The 20117-nt window shown below is 50.6% G+C and overlaps 2 protein-coding genes across 2 annotated transcripts in view; one reads left to right on the top strand and one right to left on the bottom strand.

The window, feature by feature from the left end:
* The window catches only part of ATRN (attractin), a 179395-nt gene extending 174588 nt beyond the window's left edge, over positions 1 to 4807 (top strand). The window contains exon 29 of the mRNA XM_033185808.1: positions 2094 to 4807. Coding sequence (XP_033041699.1) covers positions 2094 to 2218 — 125 coding nt within the window. The 3' untranslated portion in view covers positions 2219 to 4807. The remainder of the gene's footprint in view (positions 1 to 2093) is intronic.
* A 10408-nt stretch (positions 4808 to 15215) lies between these two features.
* Positions 15216 to 19007, bottom strand: GFRA4 (GDNF family receptor alpha 4). Its single transcript, XM_033187088.1, has 6 exons — positions 18965 to 19007; positions 16927 to 17272; positions 16738 to 16847; positions 16509 to 16643; positions 16140 to 16231; positions 15216 to 15956 (listed from the first exon to the last, which is right to left on the bottom strand). The coding sequence occupies exons 1-6, from the start codon at positions 19005 to 19007 to the stop codon at positions 15876 to 15878; spliced, it is 807 nt and encodes a 268-aa protein (XP_033042979.1). The 3' UTR covers positions 15216 to 15875.
* Between the last annotated feature and the right edge of the window lie 1110 nt (positions 19008 to 20117).

Below are 20117 nucleotides of genomic sequence, written 5' to 3'. Positions count from 1 at the left end.
TGAATCTGGGCGTGCTCCCTTCACTCTGCATGCTCTTCCTCGGTCGCCTTCTCCACTCCACAACTTCCAGCCGTCTGCCCTGGGCTGGTGTTTCTTCAACTGGTATTTCTAGCCCTCCTGCATTTCTTTTGCTTTTTCTCTGTTTTAAATATAAGGTACAAACACAACGATAACATGAAGGAAATGTCTGAAAATCCACGCACAGCTGTCCCACAACCCTCCAATTTTCATTGTTCTGTGTTCTTTCCAGCCCTGGCCAGCAATTTAGTTGAAATGATTGTATAGATCTAATTTTTATTCTACTTTTTTCATATAACTATCTTAAACATTTTTACAGCCTACTACATAATATTTTACCAATGCGTGTGACACTTCTCCATCAAATATATGAATCATAATTATATAAACTCCTATTTTGAAGACAGAAAATATGGAATACAGTTTTGAAAGTATCTCGCTTAATTACAGAGTGCTTTGGAGGATGCCTCAATGTGATCATTTTAGACAACTTTCAGTTGAGATGATTCTGAGGTCAGGGTTCCCTTAGCCAGAGAGAACCCTGTGTCTGGTGGAAAGGCTGCCTCAGGAGACTGGTCCAGGCCCTGAGCTCCACTGTCCCTTCAGTGCACCCTCAGACCCAGAAGATCCTCCAGCCCAGCTTTAGAACGGTTAGGATCTGTGGTGTCTTCACGAGGGAGGCCTTTCTGCATGGCTCAGCCAGGATTCATTGTCTTCATCTCACCTAGGGATTCCTGTGAGTTGAGCCCCTAACTCGGCCTTGCCCATGTTGAGGCCAGGACAACTCTCTGATCTGTCATTCAAGTGCAGTTTGTGTCTCCTGCCACCACCCAGCCCAGCAAACAGTGGCTGGTGCTCCCTGAAGGCAGGGTAGTGGCTGGGGCAGCGAGGTGACAGGTGTGCAGCCCTGTAGCCTTTCCTGCTCCAGCCTTTGCCTGACGTGCCCCAACCACCCAAAATACCTAATAAAGGTCTGTTCACTGCTTGAGACTCACCCAACAGTGGGGCCGTCTTTGCTGCCCTTTCTGTACCCCCTGTTTTAAGTGGTGCCGTTTTCTGGACTCCTAGAGCATTCCCCACTGTGTGCCAGGCACTTACAGCTGTCTACCCCCACCCCCACTCCCCTTCACAGGCTCAGCAAGGCGAGTAACATGCTCCACTAACACAGCTCCTGGCAGGTCTCAGCAAGGCTCCGAGCCTGCGCTGGCCATTTCCCACGTGTATTAGGAATCCAGCTCCCCCAGAACCGTGCCTTCCCTAATGGATGTCAGATTACTCTGTTACCAATACAGGAAGGAAAACAGGATTGCAAGTCACCAAAGCAAAGTGGGCGGCGGGGCAGTGATGAGCATGAAGGGTAATTGCTATTGATCGTTGGTTGCTGTGTGCCAGATACTAAGATTTTATGCCTGCCAGGTACTAAGACTTTATGTCAGTTCACTCACTGACTCTTCACACTAGCCCTGTGCTATTATTATCCCCATTTTACAAATGAGGAAACTAAGGCACAGGGAGGTTAAAGAACTTTGCTTATTCCAAAGCCTGGCCCCAGAGCCTGCCCTGCCTGTATCGTGGTATGGAATGGAAGTGACTAATGCTGACTGAATGATGTGGGTGAATCCAAATCTCATCATAAAGGGTGCTGCTGTTTCTTGGCTCCTTTTGGAGGCAGGCAGGAGAAATTGGGCACTTAGCATACGTCTGCAATCTCATTTATATGTTCCCACCACCAAGCAGAGCACTGTGCTTGGTTAATGTGCTGAAAAGCAAACTATACCTTTTGTGTAAAAAGTAGGGAAAGGAGAAGAATATGTATTTGTATTTGCATAAATATACACTGAAAGAATACATAAAAATTAGTGAAAACATTTACCCAGATGGAGGGGAAGGTGGAGGGACGGTCAGGGTGGAAGAAGACTTTTCCCTGTGTATGTGTACCTTTTTGGGGGTTTTTTATTGTGGTTTTTTGGTTTGTTTTGCATCATGGGATTGCAAAATAAATGTTTAAATTATCTTTTAAAACAAAATAAAAGCCAGCTGCTCCCAACCTATGTTCTCTCTGTGGTTCTCCCAAGGTCTTGCTGTGGCCAGCGCCCTGGTGGACATTTCTCAGCAGATGCCGATAGTGTACAAGGAGAAGTCGGGAGCCATGAGAAACCGGAAGCAGCAGCCCCCTGCACAGCCTGGGACCTGCATCTGATGCTGGGACCAGGGACTCTCCCGCGCACGAGCGAGTGAGTGGCACACCAGAGCTGTCTGCAGGGAAGGACGCGGCGGGGAAACGGCTGTGCGGTGCGGGGCAGAAGACTGGAAACCCTCAAAGCATCTGACTCACCTGCATGATCACAAGCTTTCTTTGACGGTTTCTCCCATCCGTGTTCCAGCATCTAACCTTTTACTTTTGCATAGGAAATACTTGATTTAATTACAGGTCCAGGAATGAGCTGATGGTTGCTGGAGGAGGCCGGTGTAGAGCCAGTGAGAGAACTAGGAATGACACTCAGGTTCACTGTGGAAAACTGTTCTTGGGACTGTCTCAACTGCAAAAAACAAAAGATGGAGTGTTTACAAGTAGATGTTCGTCATCAGTTGTTCTTGAACATGGTCTTTTAAAAACTAGTCAGATGAGTTAACTTGTTTTCATCTGAAGCCTGCTATCTTTTTTAAGAGATGTGCTGTTTATTCTTGCACGATTTAGGCAATTATCTCTCTTCCAGGGAGTACCTTTTTTTCTAGTTGAGAATTAATAATGGTCCATCTCTTTTGATCATATCAAGCTAGGATAGAAGGGGGGCTATTTTCAATGTCAAGGTCAGCAGCGTTACTTCAAATGTAAACTGGTGTAACAGTAGTTTTCTATAGCAACTTGATTAATTTAGTCTGAATCCATTTGAAACTCTCTTCCTTTCTCGCTGCCTGTCCCTCTCCTTCTCCCTCTCCATCTTACCCTCCCTCTCTCTCACATACACACACAAATACATACACACAACACTAAGTGCCTAGACTTTAAATAGATCTAGCAATTGGAAAGTTAGTAAGCCTAAGTTTTTACATAATTGCATTCCTACATTCTTGTAAAATTTAAATAGCTACCATTGGCAATCTGCTTTTTTTCTAAAATCTAATTTGCAGCCAGGAAAGAATTTTCTCACCCCAAGGAACGTCTGACCTAGCAGCAGGGATGAGAGGAAAGCAGAAATGAATGAACTGTGAAAGCTCCTGTTTTTATTATCAAAAAGGACACTGTCAAGAAGGCGCCCCTTGCCCCCACCCCCATGTCACCCTAGGCCTGATAAGTGATCAGAGGAAGGGACTCATTCATGTCACGTTTCCTTGAGCAGAAAAGAGCACTGAGAACACTTGGGTCCCCTGGATCAGAGAGCAGCTGTGCATCCTCCAGCCTCCTCTGAACTTGTGGTTCATTCTCAGGCTGGGGTGGACTCAGATGCCAGGAGAGAGACAGCTTCCCATTGTCAGGCAGAAGCTGCCCAAAGCCTGGAGAAGGACCTGTTTGCCCTCTTTCCCCCAGGAGGGGCTCAACCCACCCACCCACCCACCCTCCCTCTCAGACCAAGGTGGTGACTGTGAGGAGGGCAGCAAATGCTGATAAGGATGAAAAGCACATGGAAAAAAAATGGATGAGGAGGGAAAACTCTATGCCAAATGGAAAATGACCAAATTTAAATTTAAGAGGGTGGGACAGTCCCCTGCACCTCTCCCAGAGGGCACTGCCTGGAAATTGTGTTTTCCCCATTTATGGTGCTCCGTTCTGGCATTACGCGGCCGCCTCCCAGAAGCTCTCTTCTGCTTCAAAACCTGGGATCTCTGGCATTACCCTATTGGGATGGACCGCTGGACAGCAATGCTCGAGTTTGTGAATTTGGAGAAATACTCAAAAGAGCCAAAACTGTGGCATTTGACCTTTAAATGCCATGCCTAGAGAGAGAGTATTGTCTCTTCCCCAACACTAACTCCACTCCCATGAAGAATTGCCTGGAAAGATGTTTTCAAGGAAGTTGAACCATAAAACACTATCTGATGCACAAAACACCTCTACTTTGAGACTCACCTCTCATAAAGCTTCTTTTTCACATTATTGTTGAAGAGCAGGCATTCTAGAAAAGACCCCTCCTCTCATGAGCTCCCCCATCCCTGCTACAGAAAACAGCACCCATAGCACCTGCAGTGGACTGGCCCATCAATTCCCACAGCGCCCCCGCCCCGCCAGCAAGGCAAAAGGGAGGTCCCTGGGCATTGTCCTCCCACAAGGAAGATCCTCTTTGTTTGTTCAAAGAACCAGTTTTCCTTGGCCAAAGAAGTCTCTTCCCCATGTTAGTCCTATGCCTTGAAATATCATGCACCATGACCCACAGCCATCTGGTTATGTCTTATTTTTTTTCCTAAAAGATAATGTTTATTTTTAAAAAGGAAGGAAGGAGCAAGTGAAGTTTCATTCTGCTCCAGCAGTGGGGAAGCCGCTGAATCCATCTGCTTCTCCTTTGCAACCAACAGCAAACAGCTTCCTCTGGCCTCAGGGCAAGAAAAGGGAATGGCAAGGAGTAAGAGGTGCTGGGCTTGGAGCCTGTTACCAAGAAGGAATGGGTTGTCATCTGGCAATGTTGCGTGTCACAAGAGAGCCTGTATATAAATTAAAATAGTCAAGACAACACTGACCTTGCACTTGTACATAACTATACAGTAGTGTCCAGAATGCTCAGACATTCGGAGTGTACATAAAACAGAAAAAAAATCTTCATGTATTTTTATTAAATATAACAATGTCTGAGTTCATCTAAGATGTTTTTGTGCCATATGCTGGGTATCCAGGTTCCGAGAGTTCCTCTTGCCAGGCTCCAATACATGAATAACCCAAGAAACACATCCCCGTTGTGTGATGTGTTCAGATGCATCTGGCACCAATTAGGTATTTCTTAAAACAGGACCCATCTGTCAGAGTGCAGATGAAAAATCAGGCAGGGAATCGAAACGGCAGCGCTTGAGGAGACTCTGGAGGCAAAGGTATCTCTGCTGCTGCCCTTGGCCCTGCAAGCACATCATGACCCTTTCTGGCAGCCTCTTGGTACTCTGGGTAGTGAGGGATGACCAGTCTTGTCCTGAGAAATGTTTCTGTTAGTCTTAAGTTCAAAGACTATAACCTGTGGCAATCAGACTTTCCAAAAGGGGGTTCTCCATTTTTTGTAGTTTTGTCTAAATTTTTAATGACCATTTCCTGGAATCAGTTTATTATACTGAAAACTGGGAGTGAGAGAAGGGAGCTAGTTTGTTGATAAATAGTTCCCATTTCCCCGTGGAGAATTCGACATACCCTGAACTCCTGTGTGCCTCATGCCGTCCCTGCACATAGCCTGGGGAGAAGCCTGCGCCTCCCTGTGTGGAGAGAAGGCAATCCCAGATCCCCTGAGCTAACCGGGAGAAAAGGCAGTCCTAGACAGAAGACTGTCAGCAGAAGGAAAGTACTGGACTACCTGTGGGTAAGGCCTGCCATTCAAGACTGGAGACACCTGGGAAATAAAAAGAGCAGGGCACTGCCGGTGGGAAGAGGCATTTTACCTTCCAGTGCAAATCCTGCTCCTTTGATCTAATAGGGTGTATTAGGGCCAGGGGCTGATTCACTTCCTTGGGAGATGGTGGTGTTTTCATGAACATCTTTGATCCTTCCTTTTCATTTATTCACCCATCCATTCAACAAGTATTTGCTAAACACTAACCTAAGCTAATGCTAGGGTAGTGACTTAGATGTAAAAATAGATTTTAGAATTAAAATCCAAGGCCTCACACCCCTGTCATCCCAGGAGATCTTTCCTTGTAGTGGTTTCTGTGAGAATTGGCTATCCTGAGGACAGAGCCAGGATGGCAGAGGCCTCCTGTCCTCAGGGCGTGCCCTGCCTACCTTCTGAAATGTTTACCCCATTGACCAAACTTGGCTTCAGCCACTGCGGTGGTTTCTAGATAGCCGGGCCCACCAAGAGACATTGCCCCTTGATGAGAGTCAAACACCCTGCCTACAAGGAGATGTTTTGAAGTGGAGAGGAAAATTGGCGCCTTCTCTTTTAAAGGCAATAATGGAATTGACTTTCAGTAACTGAATTTGTGCACAAAACATTCTAAACACTAGTGAAGCCTGTTTCGTTGAACTAATTCTGGCTCTGGAAATGTTTTTGTTTTATAGTTATTTACGGTTTCGTTTGTTTGGATTCAAGCTTAGTTTGTTAATATGTATAATTTAGCATCTATTACACATGTAAATATGGAGTAAGTATTGTAAACTATTTCATTGCTGGGGATTGTGGGTGTTATACATACATTTAGGACTGCAATTTTTTGGTATTTTTTGTATTGTAAAATAACAGCTAATTTAAGCAGGAACAAGAGAACTAAGGGAGGTCTGTGCATTTTAAACACAAATGTGAAGAACTTGTATATAAACAAAAGTAAATACTATAATACAAACTTCCTTCTGAAATAAAAGTAGATCTGGTAAAAATGTGGCTTTTGTTCTGAGTGTTTCATTTTGATTTTGCATTGTTTTGCCTATATTTACATTTTGTTCATTAGAACCTAAAGGGGAAAAAAAGCGTTTACCAGTTTTCAGACTGCCTCAGAGGAAGCACTTGGCAGTTATGGAGGTAAAAGTGAAAACCCCTGGCAGGTACCTCAGACACCCCTCCAGGCAGCTTGTGTGCCACAGACCTTCCACGACAGCCTTTGTGTGCCTACAGGGCAGCTGGGCCCGTGGGGGCAGGGACAGATCTGAGCAGTGAGGTATGGACAGCTGTCTCACTCCTCCACTAACCACGCCATTGTCTCCAATGTATTCTTCCTTCCACTTTGCGCTGTCCTCAGGGGTTCCTGAATGTCCCTCTAGGTTGTCTCCAAACTGCTAAATCTCAAGTGTGCTGACAGGTCTCAACCGTGGCCACAGCGTTGTCCTTGGCCTTGAATTTTTGATGAAGTTACTCCCATTGGCAAGGCCTTGTTTGGGGGCCTCCTGTGCATCCTACCTCACTTTGTCTCCTGCCCTGAGTGGGTCAGAGTTGTGCATTTCATTGCCCCAGTGCAGAGTGCAGATTCCCAGTGCTATGGGTTCCTTCCAGAAGGATGAGGTCATTGAAAGGAGGAAACACAAGACGGTCACTCCTGCAGGGGAAGGTGGCAGGGTACTAGGGCCAGGGCCTGAGGTGAGGGCAGGAGCTTGGAGGAGGCCTGCCCACCAGAGCTCAGGTCTGACTTGGGGAGGGAAATGGCTGGACTAGTGGCCACAAACAAGTTGAGAAGGACCTTGAAACTCTTCCAGGGAGGGCTGTGGGAGCCACCAACAGTAACAGGATAGAAACCCTGTGATTTGGTGGTACTGTGGCAGAGGCAATGCTGTGTTTACCAAACCTTCTGGGCCCACAGCTCATCATTTCCCCAGCCTCCCTGCAGTTAGGTTGGGACCAAGCTAAGCCGTGGCCAAGGGAAGGTTGGAAGAAGTGATGGGCACCAATTCCAAACGGCACACAAATGCTCCCACAGGGGACTCTCCTGGGGGCCACATGTTAAAGACACTGGAGGGACTGTGGGTCCCTGAGTCACCCCTTAGAGGTCGACCACCTGATCAGTAAGAGCTCTGCTGGCCATTGCATCACTGGAAAGCAAACTCACTCTACTGATCCACTGAGATTTGGGGCTTTGTCACCAGTTAGCTTTTCTTATTCTCACTAATACACAAATCAGCACTTTGAAGTGCAGTGCACCTGTAACCAAAACCTTAGGTACATGGCACTGGCTCAGCGTGTGGCAGGTGGCGAGCAGTGAGAAGACAGGTGCAGCTGGCAGGACAACTGAGGTCCCTGCCAGGCGGAGCAAAACATCTGGTAAGCCTGTTTCGCTCGGTAACTTGGAAAGCAAACTCCATGTCTGCTGACTTTTTGACTTGAGGGGAATCAACAACAACAAATCTTATGTGTTGATGGTTACTGGCTGCTTTTGGCGAGGCATCACGAGAAAAAGTTTACTTCAAGAAAGAATTAGCCAGTTTACAAGCAGAAGGGAAAAGGGTGGAAAGATGTCAACCAGGGCCTTGCAATTCTGGAAAAGCCAACTGTTTCTAGTCTCCAATAGTAAGAGGTGCAGGTGAGCAACAAAGGCCCCGTGAGACTTAGTTGAACACAGTGACTGGGCCTCGTGGTGACCATCCAATGAAGGGTGTGGTCTTCCCATTGGAGCCTGGAAACTGCAAAGCCAACTTGAGGGAGGGGCACGTGGTTAAGGAAGCAAAGAAAAAGCTGACATGGGAACTGTTTCCACGAACGAACCACGAATGTAGTCACTGACCCTGGACCTGCCTGGAAATAAAGATGTAGTAAGTTTAAGAAACCATTAGCGGCCTGGCGCGGTGGCTCAAGCCTGTAATCCCAGCACTTGGGGAGGCCGACACGGGCGGATCACGAGGTCAGGAAATCGAGACCATCCTGGCGAACACGGTGAAACCCCGTCTCTACTAAAAAAAATACAAAAAACTAGCCGGGCGAGGTGGCGGGCGCCTGTAGTCCCAGCTACTCAGGAGGCTGAGGCAGGAGAATGGTGTGAACCCAGGAGGCGGAGCTTGCAGTGAGCTGAAATCGGGCACTGCACTCCAGCCTGGACGACAGAACGAGACTCCGTCTCAAAAGAAAAAAAGAAAAGAAACCATTAGCAAGGCCTTAAAAAAAAAAAAAAAACCAGTGGCGATTGAGGAAGTCTTATATTCATCTTCAGGCAGGAAGATGGTTGTGAAAGCTGTGTCCAGCAAGGATGTCACAAGCTCAGATGTGGCCCCAAGACCAGAACTGGGCCTGAGCAAGGACTCCCCGCAGCCCAGGACAGGGCCCAGCAGGATTGCAAAAACACCACAGAACAGCGATTGCTGCATCTGCACCCGCTCCTTCCTGGGCAGGAAGGCTTAGGAAGGTGTCCTGCCCGTTTTCATCACTACCTGCTGGGTGTGAGGTGCATTGTCTTGTTAATTTGGGATTGTGGATTTTAAAGAGCCACCTGAGGGAGGTTGCATCTCCTGGAGGTCTGAGCGGGATGTGACCATGTATTGTCCCCCTTGGAGAGGGTGCCCGTGACCCATGTAGGAGAGGAAGCACAAAACTGGTTTTGGTGATCTAAATAGCAAATTGGGCCAGATGCTTACCACACATTTCCTCTTCCTGAGTCCACAGCTTCGACTGCATGACCTGGGCCCATGGCATCTGGGTAGAGCTTTGGGACCAGCCCTCACCAATGATGTGTCATTTCAAGGCCATTTACAGTGACAGTGTCTCCTCCACTGTCTCCATCAACCTTGAAGGCTTATGTTGAAGATGGTAATACAACAGGATTGAAGGAGACTGGGCCCCTGAATGACTTTGTGGAACAGAGCACTATAGGCCAAAGGTAGTAGAATTAGGTATATTTTCTTACCCTGCTTAAGTGAATTAATTATTCTCTAGATTTATTCACCTATTCAACAAATTTTTATTGAGCACATCAGGGCTAGGCGTTGTGTCAGGACCAGAGATTTTGCAATGAACAAAACAGAAAAAAATCCATGTCCTCCAGGGGAGTTGATAATAAAATGTCAGATAAGCTCTATGAAGAAAGGTAAAAGTAGGGTTGGGAGTAGAAAGTGCTGGGGGGATTGCTTCTTAACATAGTGTGGGTAGGGAAAGCCATTCTGCTAAGGTGACAGCTGAGCAGAACGATGAGTGGAGGGGGCCGGAAGGAATGTGGAGGTCTGGGAGAAGAGCATTCCAAACAGGGATGGCAGGTGCAGAGGCCCTGAGGGGGCAGCATGCCTGGTAGGCCTGCTAGATATTTCTGAGAATGAAAAAGTCTGTTCCCAGTTGTTTGTGTGGCGAACCTAACCCAGTTATAAACATAAAGTACTTGAGAGTTGGTTTAATATACAGCCAGCTTTCCAGCAATGCAACTACTGTGTACATCAAGGGAAAACTGAACTTCGTTTTCCTTAAAACTTATCACCAGCTGGTCATCATTTTGATAAATTCTGTCAACAACAGCAATGTCATTCCTGGAATCTGTATGGGTCGCATCTGAACAGACACACGCCCTGCAGCCCTGCAGGTACTGGCTGTATAACACACCTAGCAAGATTTCCCTTCCACCCGGTGTGCCGGAAACAAGAAAGCGATTAGACCGGAAGATCCCAATGGCTGTCTCGAATGTGCTGGACGGAATTGCCAGAGCCCACTGGCATGCCCTGAAGCCTTTCCTTCCACGTTTGGTTCCTGCTCCTTGAAGACTCCATTTCTGAGTTTGTGTGTGTTTTACTTTCTAGTGCGTATCCTCATCTTTATTTTTCTCTCTCTTCTGCCTTGAACTGAAGTTTCACTTGGGTGTGGAGAGACATGTCCCCAGCAGAGCAGCTTCCCAAGACATCTTCCAACCCAGGGCTTCCCTGCAGCCCGGCAAGGCAGGGCCGTGCATTTCTGCTTCAGCTCACAAGCATGCCGGGTTCACTGGCAAGTTGCTGTCTGGTTGAGGGACTGCTTCTAAAGCCCACACAGCCCCTCTCCTCCTGGCCCTCTAGAAATTTCACCAACCTGTGTCCACATTTCATGCAAAAATGAACTGGTTCTGTGAGCATGAACCCCCCTGACTCACTTGGTGGGTGGTGAGTCGTTTCCACTTCAACCTTGCACCTAATCACTGGGCTCCACACCAGGATGGGCATTCATGAGCCGTGAAGTTTCCAGCAATAAATCCACAGATGCTTCCAGCACCTGCCTTTTTGCCTCACCCCCACTCCCAGCCACCTGCCAGGCAACAGGTAACAGAGAGACCCAGTCACAGGAGGGTAGTGTGGGGGCAGGATGCAGTCTCCCAAAGCCCGTGCACAAAAGTGACCACTCCCTGCAGGACAAGGAGGCTGACAGTCAGATGTGGAGGAACAAAGTATGACCCATTCCTGGTCATGGGGGCTACAGCTGGACTCAGCCTTGAGGCTTGGCCAGACTTAACACCGTGTATAACCCAGGACCTTTTTAGGTAGAAGTAATGGAAGCCAAACTCTAATGATCTGACGCTATTAGTCTCCTGGGGCTGCCAGAACAAATTACCACAACTTCAGTGTCTTGAAACAAGAGAAACTGATTCTCACAGTTCTGGAGATGAGAAGTCTAAAATGCAGGTGTTGGCAGAGATGTAGTCTCTCCAGAGGCTCTAGGGGAATCTGTGCCTACCTCCTCCATCTTCCAGTGGCTCCTGACATTCCTTGGCTTGTGGCCACATCACCCCCATCCCTATCTCTGTCTTCCCCTGGTCTTTTGCTCAAAGTGTCTTAGTTTCCCTCTAGACACCTCTGCATCGCTCTCATAAGATGCAGATGTGCGACATACAGGTATTGAGAGCCCACTTGGATAATCCAGGATAAGCTCCTCTCAAGATCTATAACTTGGCTGGGTGCAGTGGCTCACGCCTGTAATCCCAGCACTTTGGGAGGCCAAGGCGGGAGGTTCACTTGAGGTCAGGAGTTGGAGATCAGCCTGGGCAACATGCGGAGACCCTGTCTCTACTAAAAATAGCCAGGCGTGGTGGCACACACCTGTGGTCCCAGCTACTCAGGAGGCTGAGGTAGGAGGATTGCTTGAGCCTGGGAGTTTGAGGCTGCAGTGGGCTATGACCACACCACTGAATTCCAGCTTGGGTGACAGAGTGAGACTGTCTTGAAAAAAAAAAAAACATAATCACATCTCTTGCCACAGAAGGTAATACTCTTTTGCCTACATATAAGGTAATATTTACAGGTTCCAGGGATTAGGATGTGGGCATATCTTTGGGACCACTGACAGCCATGAAGCAATCTCATAATTTTCAAATAGGTTCTGTCATTTTTTTTTTTTTTTTTTGAGACGGAGTCTCGCTCTGTCGCCCAGGCTGCAGTGCAGTGGCGTGATCTCCACTCACTGCAAGCTCCGCCTCCTGGGTTTACGCCATTCTCCTGCCTCAGCCTCCTGTGTAGCTGGGACTACAGGCACCTGCCACCATGCCCGTCTAATTTTTGTATTTTTAGTAGAGACGAGGTTTCACTGTGTTAGCCAGGATGGTCTCGATCTCCTGACCTCGTGATCCACCCGTGTCGGCCTCCCAAAGTGCTGGGATTACAGGCTTGAGCCACCACGCCCGACCGGTTCTGTCCTTTTTATCTTTCCAATCTTTTGGAAAGCATATGCCTGTATTTTTAATCTGCAATTCTATTTTTATTTGAGGTCATTTCATTTCTGGTTTTTATTTATTTTTTATTGAGACAGGGTCTCACTCTGTCACTCAGGCTTGAATACACTAGCACAATCATGGCTCACTGCAGCCAACTCCTGGGCTGAAGTCATCCTCCAGCCTCAGCCTCCTGAGTAGCTGGAACTATAGACATCATGCTTGCCTATTTTTTAATTTTTTCTAGAGACAGGCTCTATGTTGCCCGGGCTGGTCTCAAACTCCTGACCCCAAGCAAACCTCCAGCCTCGGCCTCCCAGTGTGCTGGGATTATAGGAGTAAGCTGCCTTGCCCAGCCTCCAGTTTTGTTTTGCTTCATTTTGTTTGAGACAGAGTCGCTCTCTGTCACCAAGATGGAGTGCAGTGGCACGATCTCGGCTCACTGCAACCTCTGCCTTCCAGGTTGAAGCAATTCTCCTGCCTCAGCCTCCTGAGTAGCTGGGATTGTAGGCATGCTCCACCATGCCTGGTTAAATTTTTGTATTTTTAGTAGAGATGGGGTTTCACCATGTTGGTGAACACAAAGTATTTGAAAGCTGGTTTAATATACAGTCAGTTTCCTAGCAATGCAACTACTGTGTACATCAAGGGAAAACTGAACTTCGTTTTCCTTAAAACTTAACACCAGCTGGTCATCATTTTGATAAATTCTGTCAACAACAGCAATATCATTCCTGGCATCTGGATGGGTCACATCTGAACAGACACACAGCCTGCAGCCCTGCAGGTACTGGCTATATAACACGCCTAGCAAGATTTCCCTTCCACCCGGTGTGCCGGAAACAAGAAAGCGATTGTGATCTGCCCACCTCAGCCTCCCAAAGTGCTGGGATTACAGGCGTGAGCCACTGTGCCCAGCTTCTTCAGTTTTTTTTTTTTTTTAATGCTTATATTTTACTTTAATTAACTGAGTCAAAAATGGAGAATAGTTGAACACACTTTCATGTAAGGCAAATCATGTAGCCGATATTTAATTCTGCATTTGGGCTACCATGCCATTGTGGTTAGCGGGGCAAGGTGATGAGTTCTCCCTCAACACATACACCCCGCCTCTCCCCAACCCACTTACAGGTGTCCATTCCCACACAGGCGCTGGGTGCCTTCGAGTATTCCCTCTTCTTCGTAAAGTGAGAATGAGCTGGACTCAGCTTCAATGCCCAACAACTCCTTTTTTTCCTTTGGGAAACTGTCCTTCCCCTTCCATGTAACCATGGTGGGCTGAGATCACTCACTGAGCTACAGGAAAAGGCCCATTACCCATGCTGGGCCCATCAGGGTTCTGCCTGGGACAGTCCATGAATGCTGGAAGAGAGAGGTACCTTTCCCTACTGAGGCTGCTAAAAGGAGACACTGCAAACTGGGGCTGCTGGTGGCAGTCTTACCCTGTCGGTGACAGCCTGCCTGGCTGCAGGGGAAACCAATGCACAGACCAGCAGGGGCAACATCATTTGAACTCCTGGAGACAGCTGTGCCTGAAGCCCGCATGGCTCAGGCACACGCTCAAGCCACTCTGATTTGTTTGTTACAGTCAAGAGAGTCCTTCGCCGGGCACAGCAGCTCATTCCTGTAATCCCAGCACTTTGGGAGGCCGAGGCAGGCGGATCACTTGAGGTCAAGAGTTCAAGACCAGCCTGGCCAACATGGTGAAACCCCATTTCTACTAAAAATACAAAAATTAGCCAGGCATGGTGACCTGTGCCTGTAATCCCAGTTGTTTGGGAGGCTGAGGTGGGAGAATCACTTGAACCTGGGAGGTGGAGGTTGCAGTGAGCCAAGATCGCGCCACTGCACTGCAGTCTGGGTGACAAAGCGAGGCTGTCTCAAAAAAAGAGAGTCCTGACTGAAGCTGAGAGGCTGGTGGACAGCCGCCAGGAAGTAGTGTTTGTGGGTCTGATGTGAGCTGCTAAGTCCACACCTGATCTGAGAGCTGGTGGCTCTTTTTCCAATCAGGACAGTTCCAGACCTGAGTTTTGGTGTGGTCTGTACCTAATCCCTGTGTCTTAGGTCAGGATCTCTAGAAGCCAAGCTCAAGACAGGAGTTCTCAAATGCCATGGTTTATGGAGGGAATGCCTTGTGGGGGAACCTGCCAGTGAGGAGAGTAGTAGGAGTAGGGCAGGGGCAGGAGCTGAGCCAGGTGGGGGTCCCAGCTGGAGTCTAGCCTCAGCTTGACCCCACAGGGGCTCTGGAGCAGGAACAGCACACAGCATTGTCCCTTGAGGCAGTCACTGGCTGCAGTTGCCTCTGGGAGCACAGTAAAAGCAGACAGGCATTTCTGGGAGTGCAATTCCTTACAGAAGGGGGCAGCTCTGAGCTGTGTTACCAGCCACCATTCCCAGTGGTTGAGGGATGCGCTGCACTGGCCCAGAGAGGTCTCTGAGCAAGGCCCCCACAATCTCCACTTCAACCTCCTGCCAAACCTCAAGCAGACTGAGAAGGAGCTGCTAGAGACACAGGAACCCTTTCCTCATCAGGAGTCTCCATGCTTTGGAGGAAGAAGGAGGCAGGCAGGAGGCGGGAGGATCGCTTCACCCCAGAGGTTCAAGGCTGCAGTGGACTGTGATCATGCCACTGCACTCCCACCTGGTGACCGAGTGAGACCCTGTCTCAAAAACAAACAGACCAAAAAAAACCAATGCTCTTAGCATCTGCTGGGTCCACACTGGGCAGTGTGTGTGACACAGCCACCCCCAGCTGCAAGGGAGGCTGGGAAATGCAGTTTCATTATCTGAGGGGAGAAGGAAAGAAGAGACAGAAACAATGAAAATCCCTGCCACGAGGAGCTGAGAGCTGATTCATTTCAGCCTCCTTAGGTGAGGTGAAGGGGCCCAGAAAGGTTCTGAGGCCACTGGAGGTCACACAGGCCAGCAGGGATACATCCGGCGGCAGACCCTGGTCTCCAGGCTCCAGGACACAGATCACATAAAAGCAAGGTCAGTCTCAGCACACATAGGTTTAATAAGCACTGCATGTTATTCCTATAGCTGCAGGAAACCAGGGGGAAGATGGCCACAGGGCCAATGCCAGGCAGGGCACAAGGTGGGGCCCATCAAGCAGCATATGTGGAATAGGGAAGACTCTGCCAGCATGGTCACGGTGCACAGGTGGCTACAATGGTGGGTAATGCCCAGCTGGGAGGATGCAGTGTTAGAAGGGGTCTTGTCCGATGGATTCCTTAAGGGGTTTTCTGCTTGGGAGGCTAATATAATTTCCTAGAATTCTGGGATTTTTGAATGGTCTCTGACCTTCTCTAGGGGATCTGGGGCTCCAGGGAGGTCTCAGCTACAAAAGTGACCCTCTCCTGATCCAACCTTGTGAGAGACGCCAGTGGTTTCAAGGTCTGTGGATAAAGGGAGCTACAACCAAGATGCCTCCTGACAGGGAGACCGGGGGCTTTGCAGTCAGGCCCCAGCCTACATCCCTCGCCCCAGGGGATGGCACACAGGGTATCCAGACCTACCAAGGGCAGCGGGGTGAGAGCATCAGGGCCGGCTTGGGGGGTAAGCCAGTCCCTTTTCGAGGGGCCAGCAGGCCAGAGAGGCAGCCCAGGCAGGCAGGATGGGGTAGCTAGCTGTGCTGTCCAAGGTCGCTGTCCTAGTCAGAGCAAGGCCGGGAGAGCCAGGACAGGAAGTATGGAGAGCAGAGAGCGTCCCTCCAGGGCCCTGACTGCGGAGGACACCTTGGGGGTGGGAGCCAAGTGCAGACTTGAGGTAAAAGCCTGGATCTGCCCTCTGCCTGCACCCCGACCTCAAGCCCTTCATGCCTCCACCCAGATCCACCCGACACGGAAAGGTGTGAAGGTGACAGTGGGGAAGGTGACAGTGGGGGAGGTGTCAGCTCACCCTCCCCTCCCTGCACCTACCTGCAGGAGGCTGTGCTCTGGGTCCCCCTGGGGGTTCAGCTGGTCCAGCAGGACTGGGGGCCACCCTCTGGCAAAGGCCTGAATGGCACCATCTATGAAGGGAGGGGTCCAGGGTGGGCTTGGCTGGGAAACCCTAGCACAGGGCCCAGCACAGGGGACAAAATGAGAGAACTACTGCTGCAAAGCCTGGCTCCTTGGGACGGAAGGTGCGTGGTGAGGAATAACAAAATAATAAGGACAGTTGTGACAGAGTGACTTAACTGTACAGTCTTCCATTCTCCCCTCTAAAATGGCTCCCGGCCAGGTGGCTTGGGAGGGGGCAATAAGCGCCGCCCCAACTCCCCCTCCACCCCCGCCCGGGCCCCTCACCCAAGCAGCTGTTCCTTGTAAAGAGCCCCCGGAAGGCTTCGCAGTCCTCACGCCGGTTCCCGCTGGCTCCGCAGTCGCACCAGGGCGCCACGCGCGCGCTCACGTTGTCCACGTAGTTGGGGGTGACGGCGGTGCCTGCGGGGACCCCGAGGGCGAGGTCATCGGCCCACCCAGGCGGAGATATCCCCTGGAGAGCCCCCGCCCACGCCCAGATCCCAGCCGCGCGTACCCACGAGGCCCGCGTAGGCGCGCAGGCAGCGGGAGCGCTGGTCCCGCAGGCAGCCGTCGGGGGCGCTGGGCGCGGGAGTGCATGAGGCCTGAAAGGCCAGGAGGCGCGGCCTGCGCGGCGGGAGGGCGGTGAGCGGGAGAGAGGCTCCGCCCCCACCCTCGTCACTGCCCCGCCTCCGCCCGCGCGCACCTGCAGACCCGGCTGCGCTCGCAGAAGTTCAAGGGCTTAAGGCAGGAGGGCGGTGCGGGGCCGGGCCCCGAAAAGGCGCAGGAGGGCACGAAGGTCTGTCGCCGGCGCTCGGCGCACGCGGAGCCCGCGCACGGGCAGAAGAGCAGTGCGTGGGTGAGCGCGGGCGGCCCGTGGGCGAAGAAGCGGCGCAGGGCGCGGCGGCAACGGGCGCGGGGACAGCCCCCCTGCGCGGCCCGGCTCAGGCACTGCGCCACGTACTCCGAGCGCAGCCGCTGGCACTGCGCGTCCGCCGTGCAGGCTTCGGCCGCGTCCACACATCGGTTCCCTCCGGCAGAGCTCACCGACCCTGGGAAAGGAGCGGGCAGGCTGCAGGTCTCCGTGCGTCCCGAGTGCACACTTCACCCAGCCCGTCCACGCCCCTGGAAGGTGGGGGACACTGAAAACCCGAGAAGGCACAGAGTGTGGCCCAGAAGCGGGGCCGACTGTCACTGATAGGCTCTCCATCGTGGGGATGGGCAGCGGCGGGCTCTGGAGGGCCCTGCAACACGTCAGGGATGGAGAGGGAGCATCAAGGCTGAGGCCTTCCCCAGAAACTTAGGCCCCTCCTTCCCAGGCATCACCACCATTCCCAGAACGGCCTCACAGGTCCAAAGACGGGTCCAAGGGGCTCCTCCCACACTCACGGGCACTACGTGACGGGGGAACAATGAGGCTTTCTGGGGATCTGGCCAATAGAGACTTTAAAACCAGAGGTGGCTTAGAAGACAGTGGCTGCTCCTAGTCTCTTAATGACAGGCTGGGACGCCATACCTTTCCTCTTCTACCCCTCCACCTCGTCCCTTATCCCCCACCATGGAGACACTTTGGGTAGGTCTATTGGTTTCTGTTTCTCCCTCTTTCCTGACCTCGTGCTCCTCCTTCCTGATGCTCCCTTGAGTCGAGGTCATCCTGCCCCATCCAGGGTAACTGTAAGTTGGGACTTGGCAGCCCCTTCCCAGAACTTGAGTCACCAAAACCAGGCTAATCGAATCCCCCCCAGCCTCCACAAGTTCTCCAGTCTGGAGCACCTCATTCAGACTAGAAGCCTTTCTGGTGCCCAGCCTGAGTGGATGTGCACAGCCTGGCCCCTCATCCATCTCCTTGTGTGTTTGTGCACAGGGGTTAGGGGGTGATCTCCCACCCCAAGGCTGGGAGCAGGGTGCCTCTCTGGCAATGGCCGTGTCTTTCAGGCCGTGGATTGGACCGCATGGTGAGAGTGATTCCTGCTGTGATTTCAGCACCGGCCTCTGCAGGAAGGATGAACATAGGTCGAGGGCTTAGAATGGTCCCTGAGTAGAGGGGATAGACGGCAGCGGGGTCTCCCTTCCTCCCCTCCTCAAAGGGCACACTTTGCTCTCCTCTCACAGCCTTGCCAGGCACATCCCCAGGTCTCGGCTGCACACACCAGCACCTCATGTGGCCTAAGAGTTTGAACCCCCCTCTGCCTGTTGCTTACTTGTCACCCTTGCCCAGAACACCCTTACCCCGTCTCCACCCTCATAGCAGCTCATCTCAGATGCAAAATCTCCACCTTAAACCTTTACCAGATTCCACTTTTCACACTACACTCAGTAAAGTGACCCCTCCCTCCCAGACATCCACACAGAGAAGGAGCAGTCCTAGAAGGTGTAACAACAGATGAACAACACCGAAGATTCACAGCAAGGAATCTGTGCAATGAGTAGGAGGGCTGGGGCTGAGGGGAGGGTGAGAGAGTTGGGAGATGGCAGACAATAGGCAAAAGTTCCTGGGGCAGGGGTGCCAAGGCTGGACTCGGGACGGGGGTGGCGGTGGTGGCTTGACTGGGCTGGGAGGCGAGGTGCTCAGCACATAGTGGGGTCGATTGCCAGGTGTCCCCAAGCCCTGCACACAGGCCTCTCGCTGGCAACCCTTCTTGTGGTTCAGCTTTTTCTGGAATCTCTTGCCCTCCCACCTTGTCACTGAGGAGCAGGGACAGAGAAGCCAGGGTTCGGGGTCCAGAGGAGACAGGGGTGCTCACCCAGTAACAGCAGCAGCAGCACAAGCCCCAGGCAGCAGACCATGCTTGACCTTGAACAGAGAAGGATGGCTGGCAGAGCCCTAGTCTGATAGGCGCCACCTTCCTAGCGCCTCTGGAGCAGGAGCACAGTGAAAACCCAGCTGTCTGCGCTGATACCCCTGGGAGGAGCCTTTGCTGCGACAACTCCCCGCCCTCACTAAGTCTCCACCCCAGGCTGCACCTTCAGGTAAACCTGGGAGCCACGGGATTCCGCACCTGAATGTGCCTAGATGGACCCCAACACACTAGCCCCACCACGCACACCCAGCAACACACAGACAACCACCCAGGGAGACCTGGTCCCTCCCATGCTAAATTAGGAACACTATGAAACAGCATTTTTCTCTTCCTTTTTTATATAATTTTATTTTAAACTTAAAATTTTTTTTGAATAGAGTAGGGGTCTCATGCTATTGCCCAGGCTGGTCTTGAACTCCTGGGCTCAAATGATCCTCCCACCTCGGCCTCTCAAAGTGCTAGGGTGACAGGTGTGAGCCACCATGCCTGGCCTATTTTAAACTTCTTATTGTTGACTAATTTTAGACTTGCAGAAAAGTTGGAAAATATAAGCATTTTCCTTACACCCTTCACCCAGCTTGCCCTAATAGTACATCTTACTTGATCATAGTCCAATCATTACAGCTAGGAAACTAACCTGTGTACAATCCTATTAACAAAACTGTAGACCATTTTGCATTTCCCATTTTTCCACTAATGTCCTTTTTCTGTTCCAAGATCCATTCTAGGATCCCATGTCACAGTTGTCTCCTTAGTCTCCTCAGTCTGGGAGTTCCTTCATCTTTCCTTATCCTTACCCTTGACGCTTTTGAAGAATCCTGGCCAGTTATTTTGTAGAATGTTTCTCTTGATTGTCTGATGTTTTATTCTGATCAGAATGAGACACAGCGTTGTTTTGACTAACCAAAAAGTTATTCTATAAGTAAATATTGAGGTTAAAAATCTCATCCAACCTGAGCAACAGAGTAAGGCCCTGTCTCAAATAAAGTCTCAATACTGAGATTTTTTTTTTTTTTTTTTTAATTTTTTGAGGCAGAGTCTCGCTGTGTTGCCCAGGCTGGAATGCAGTGGCGCGATCTCGGCTCACTGCAAGCTC

Source organism: Trachypithecus francoisi, unplaced genomic scaffold (assembly GCF_009764315.1).
Source record: "Trachypithecus francoisi isolate TF-2019V2 unplaced genomic scaffold, Tfra_2.0 Lachesis_group21, whole genome shotgun sequence".
Taxonomy (NCBI): Eukaryota; Metazoa; Chordata; class Mammalia; order Primates; family Cercopithecidae; genus Trachypithecus; species Trachypithecus francoisi.
The sequence above is the reverse complement of the archived record's forward strand: the minus strand, read 5'-3'. Positions and strand labels throughout refer to the sequence as shown.

Excerpts from the sequence above, each read along its gene's own strand:
- GFRA4 (XM_033187088.1), bottom strand. The coding sequence starts at position 19,007 with ATGGTCTGCTGCCTGGGGCTTGTGCTGCTGCTGCTGTTACTGG. Across the intron at positions 17,273-18,964 it reads GCTGCTGCTGCTGTTACTGG|GGTCGGTGAGCTCTGCCGGA; the intron begins GTGAGCACCCCT and ends CTCCTTTCCCAG. Across the intron at positions 16,644-16,737 it reads CGCCTACGCGGGCCTCGTGG|GCACCGCCGTCACCCCCAAC; the intron begins GTACGCGCGGCT and ends GGGTCCCCGCAG.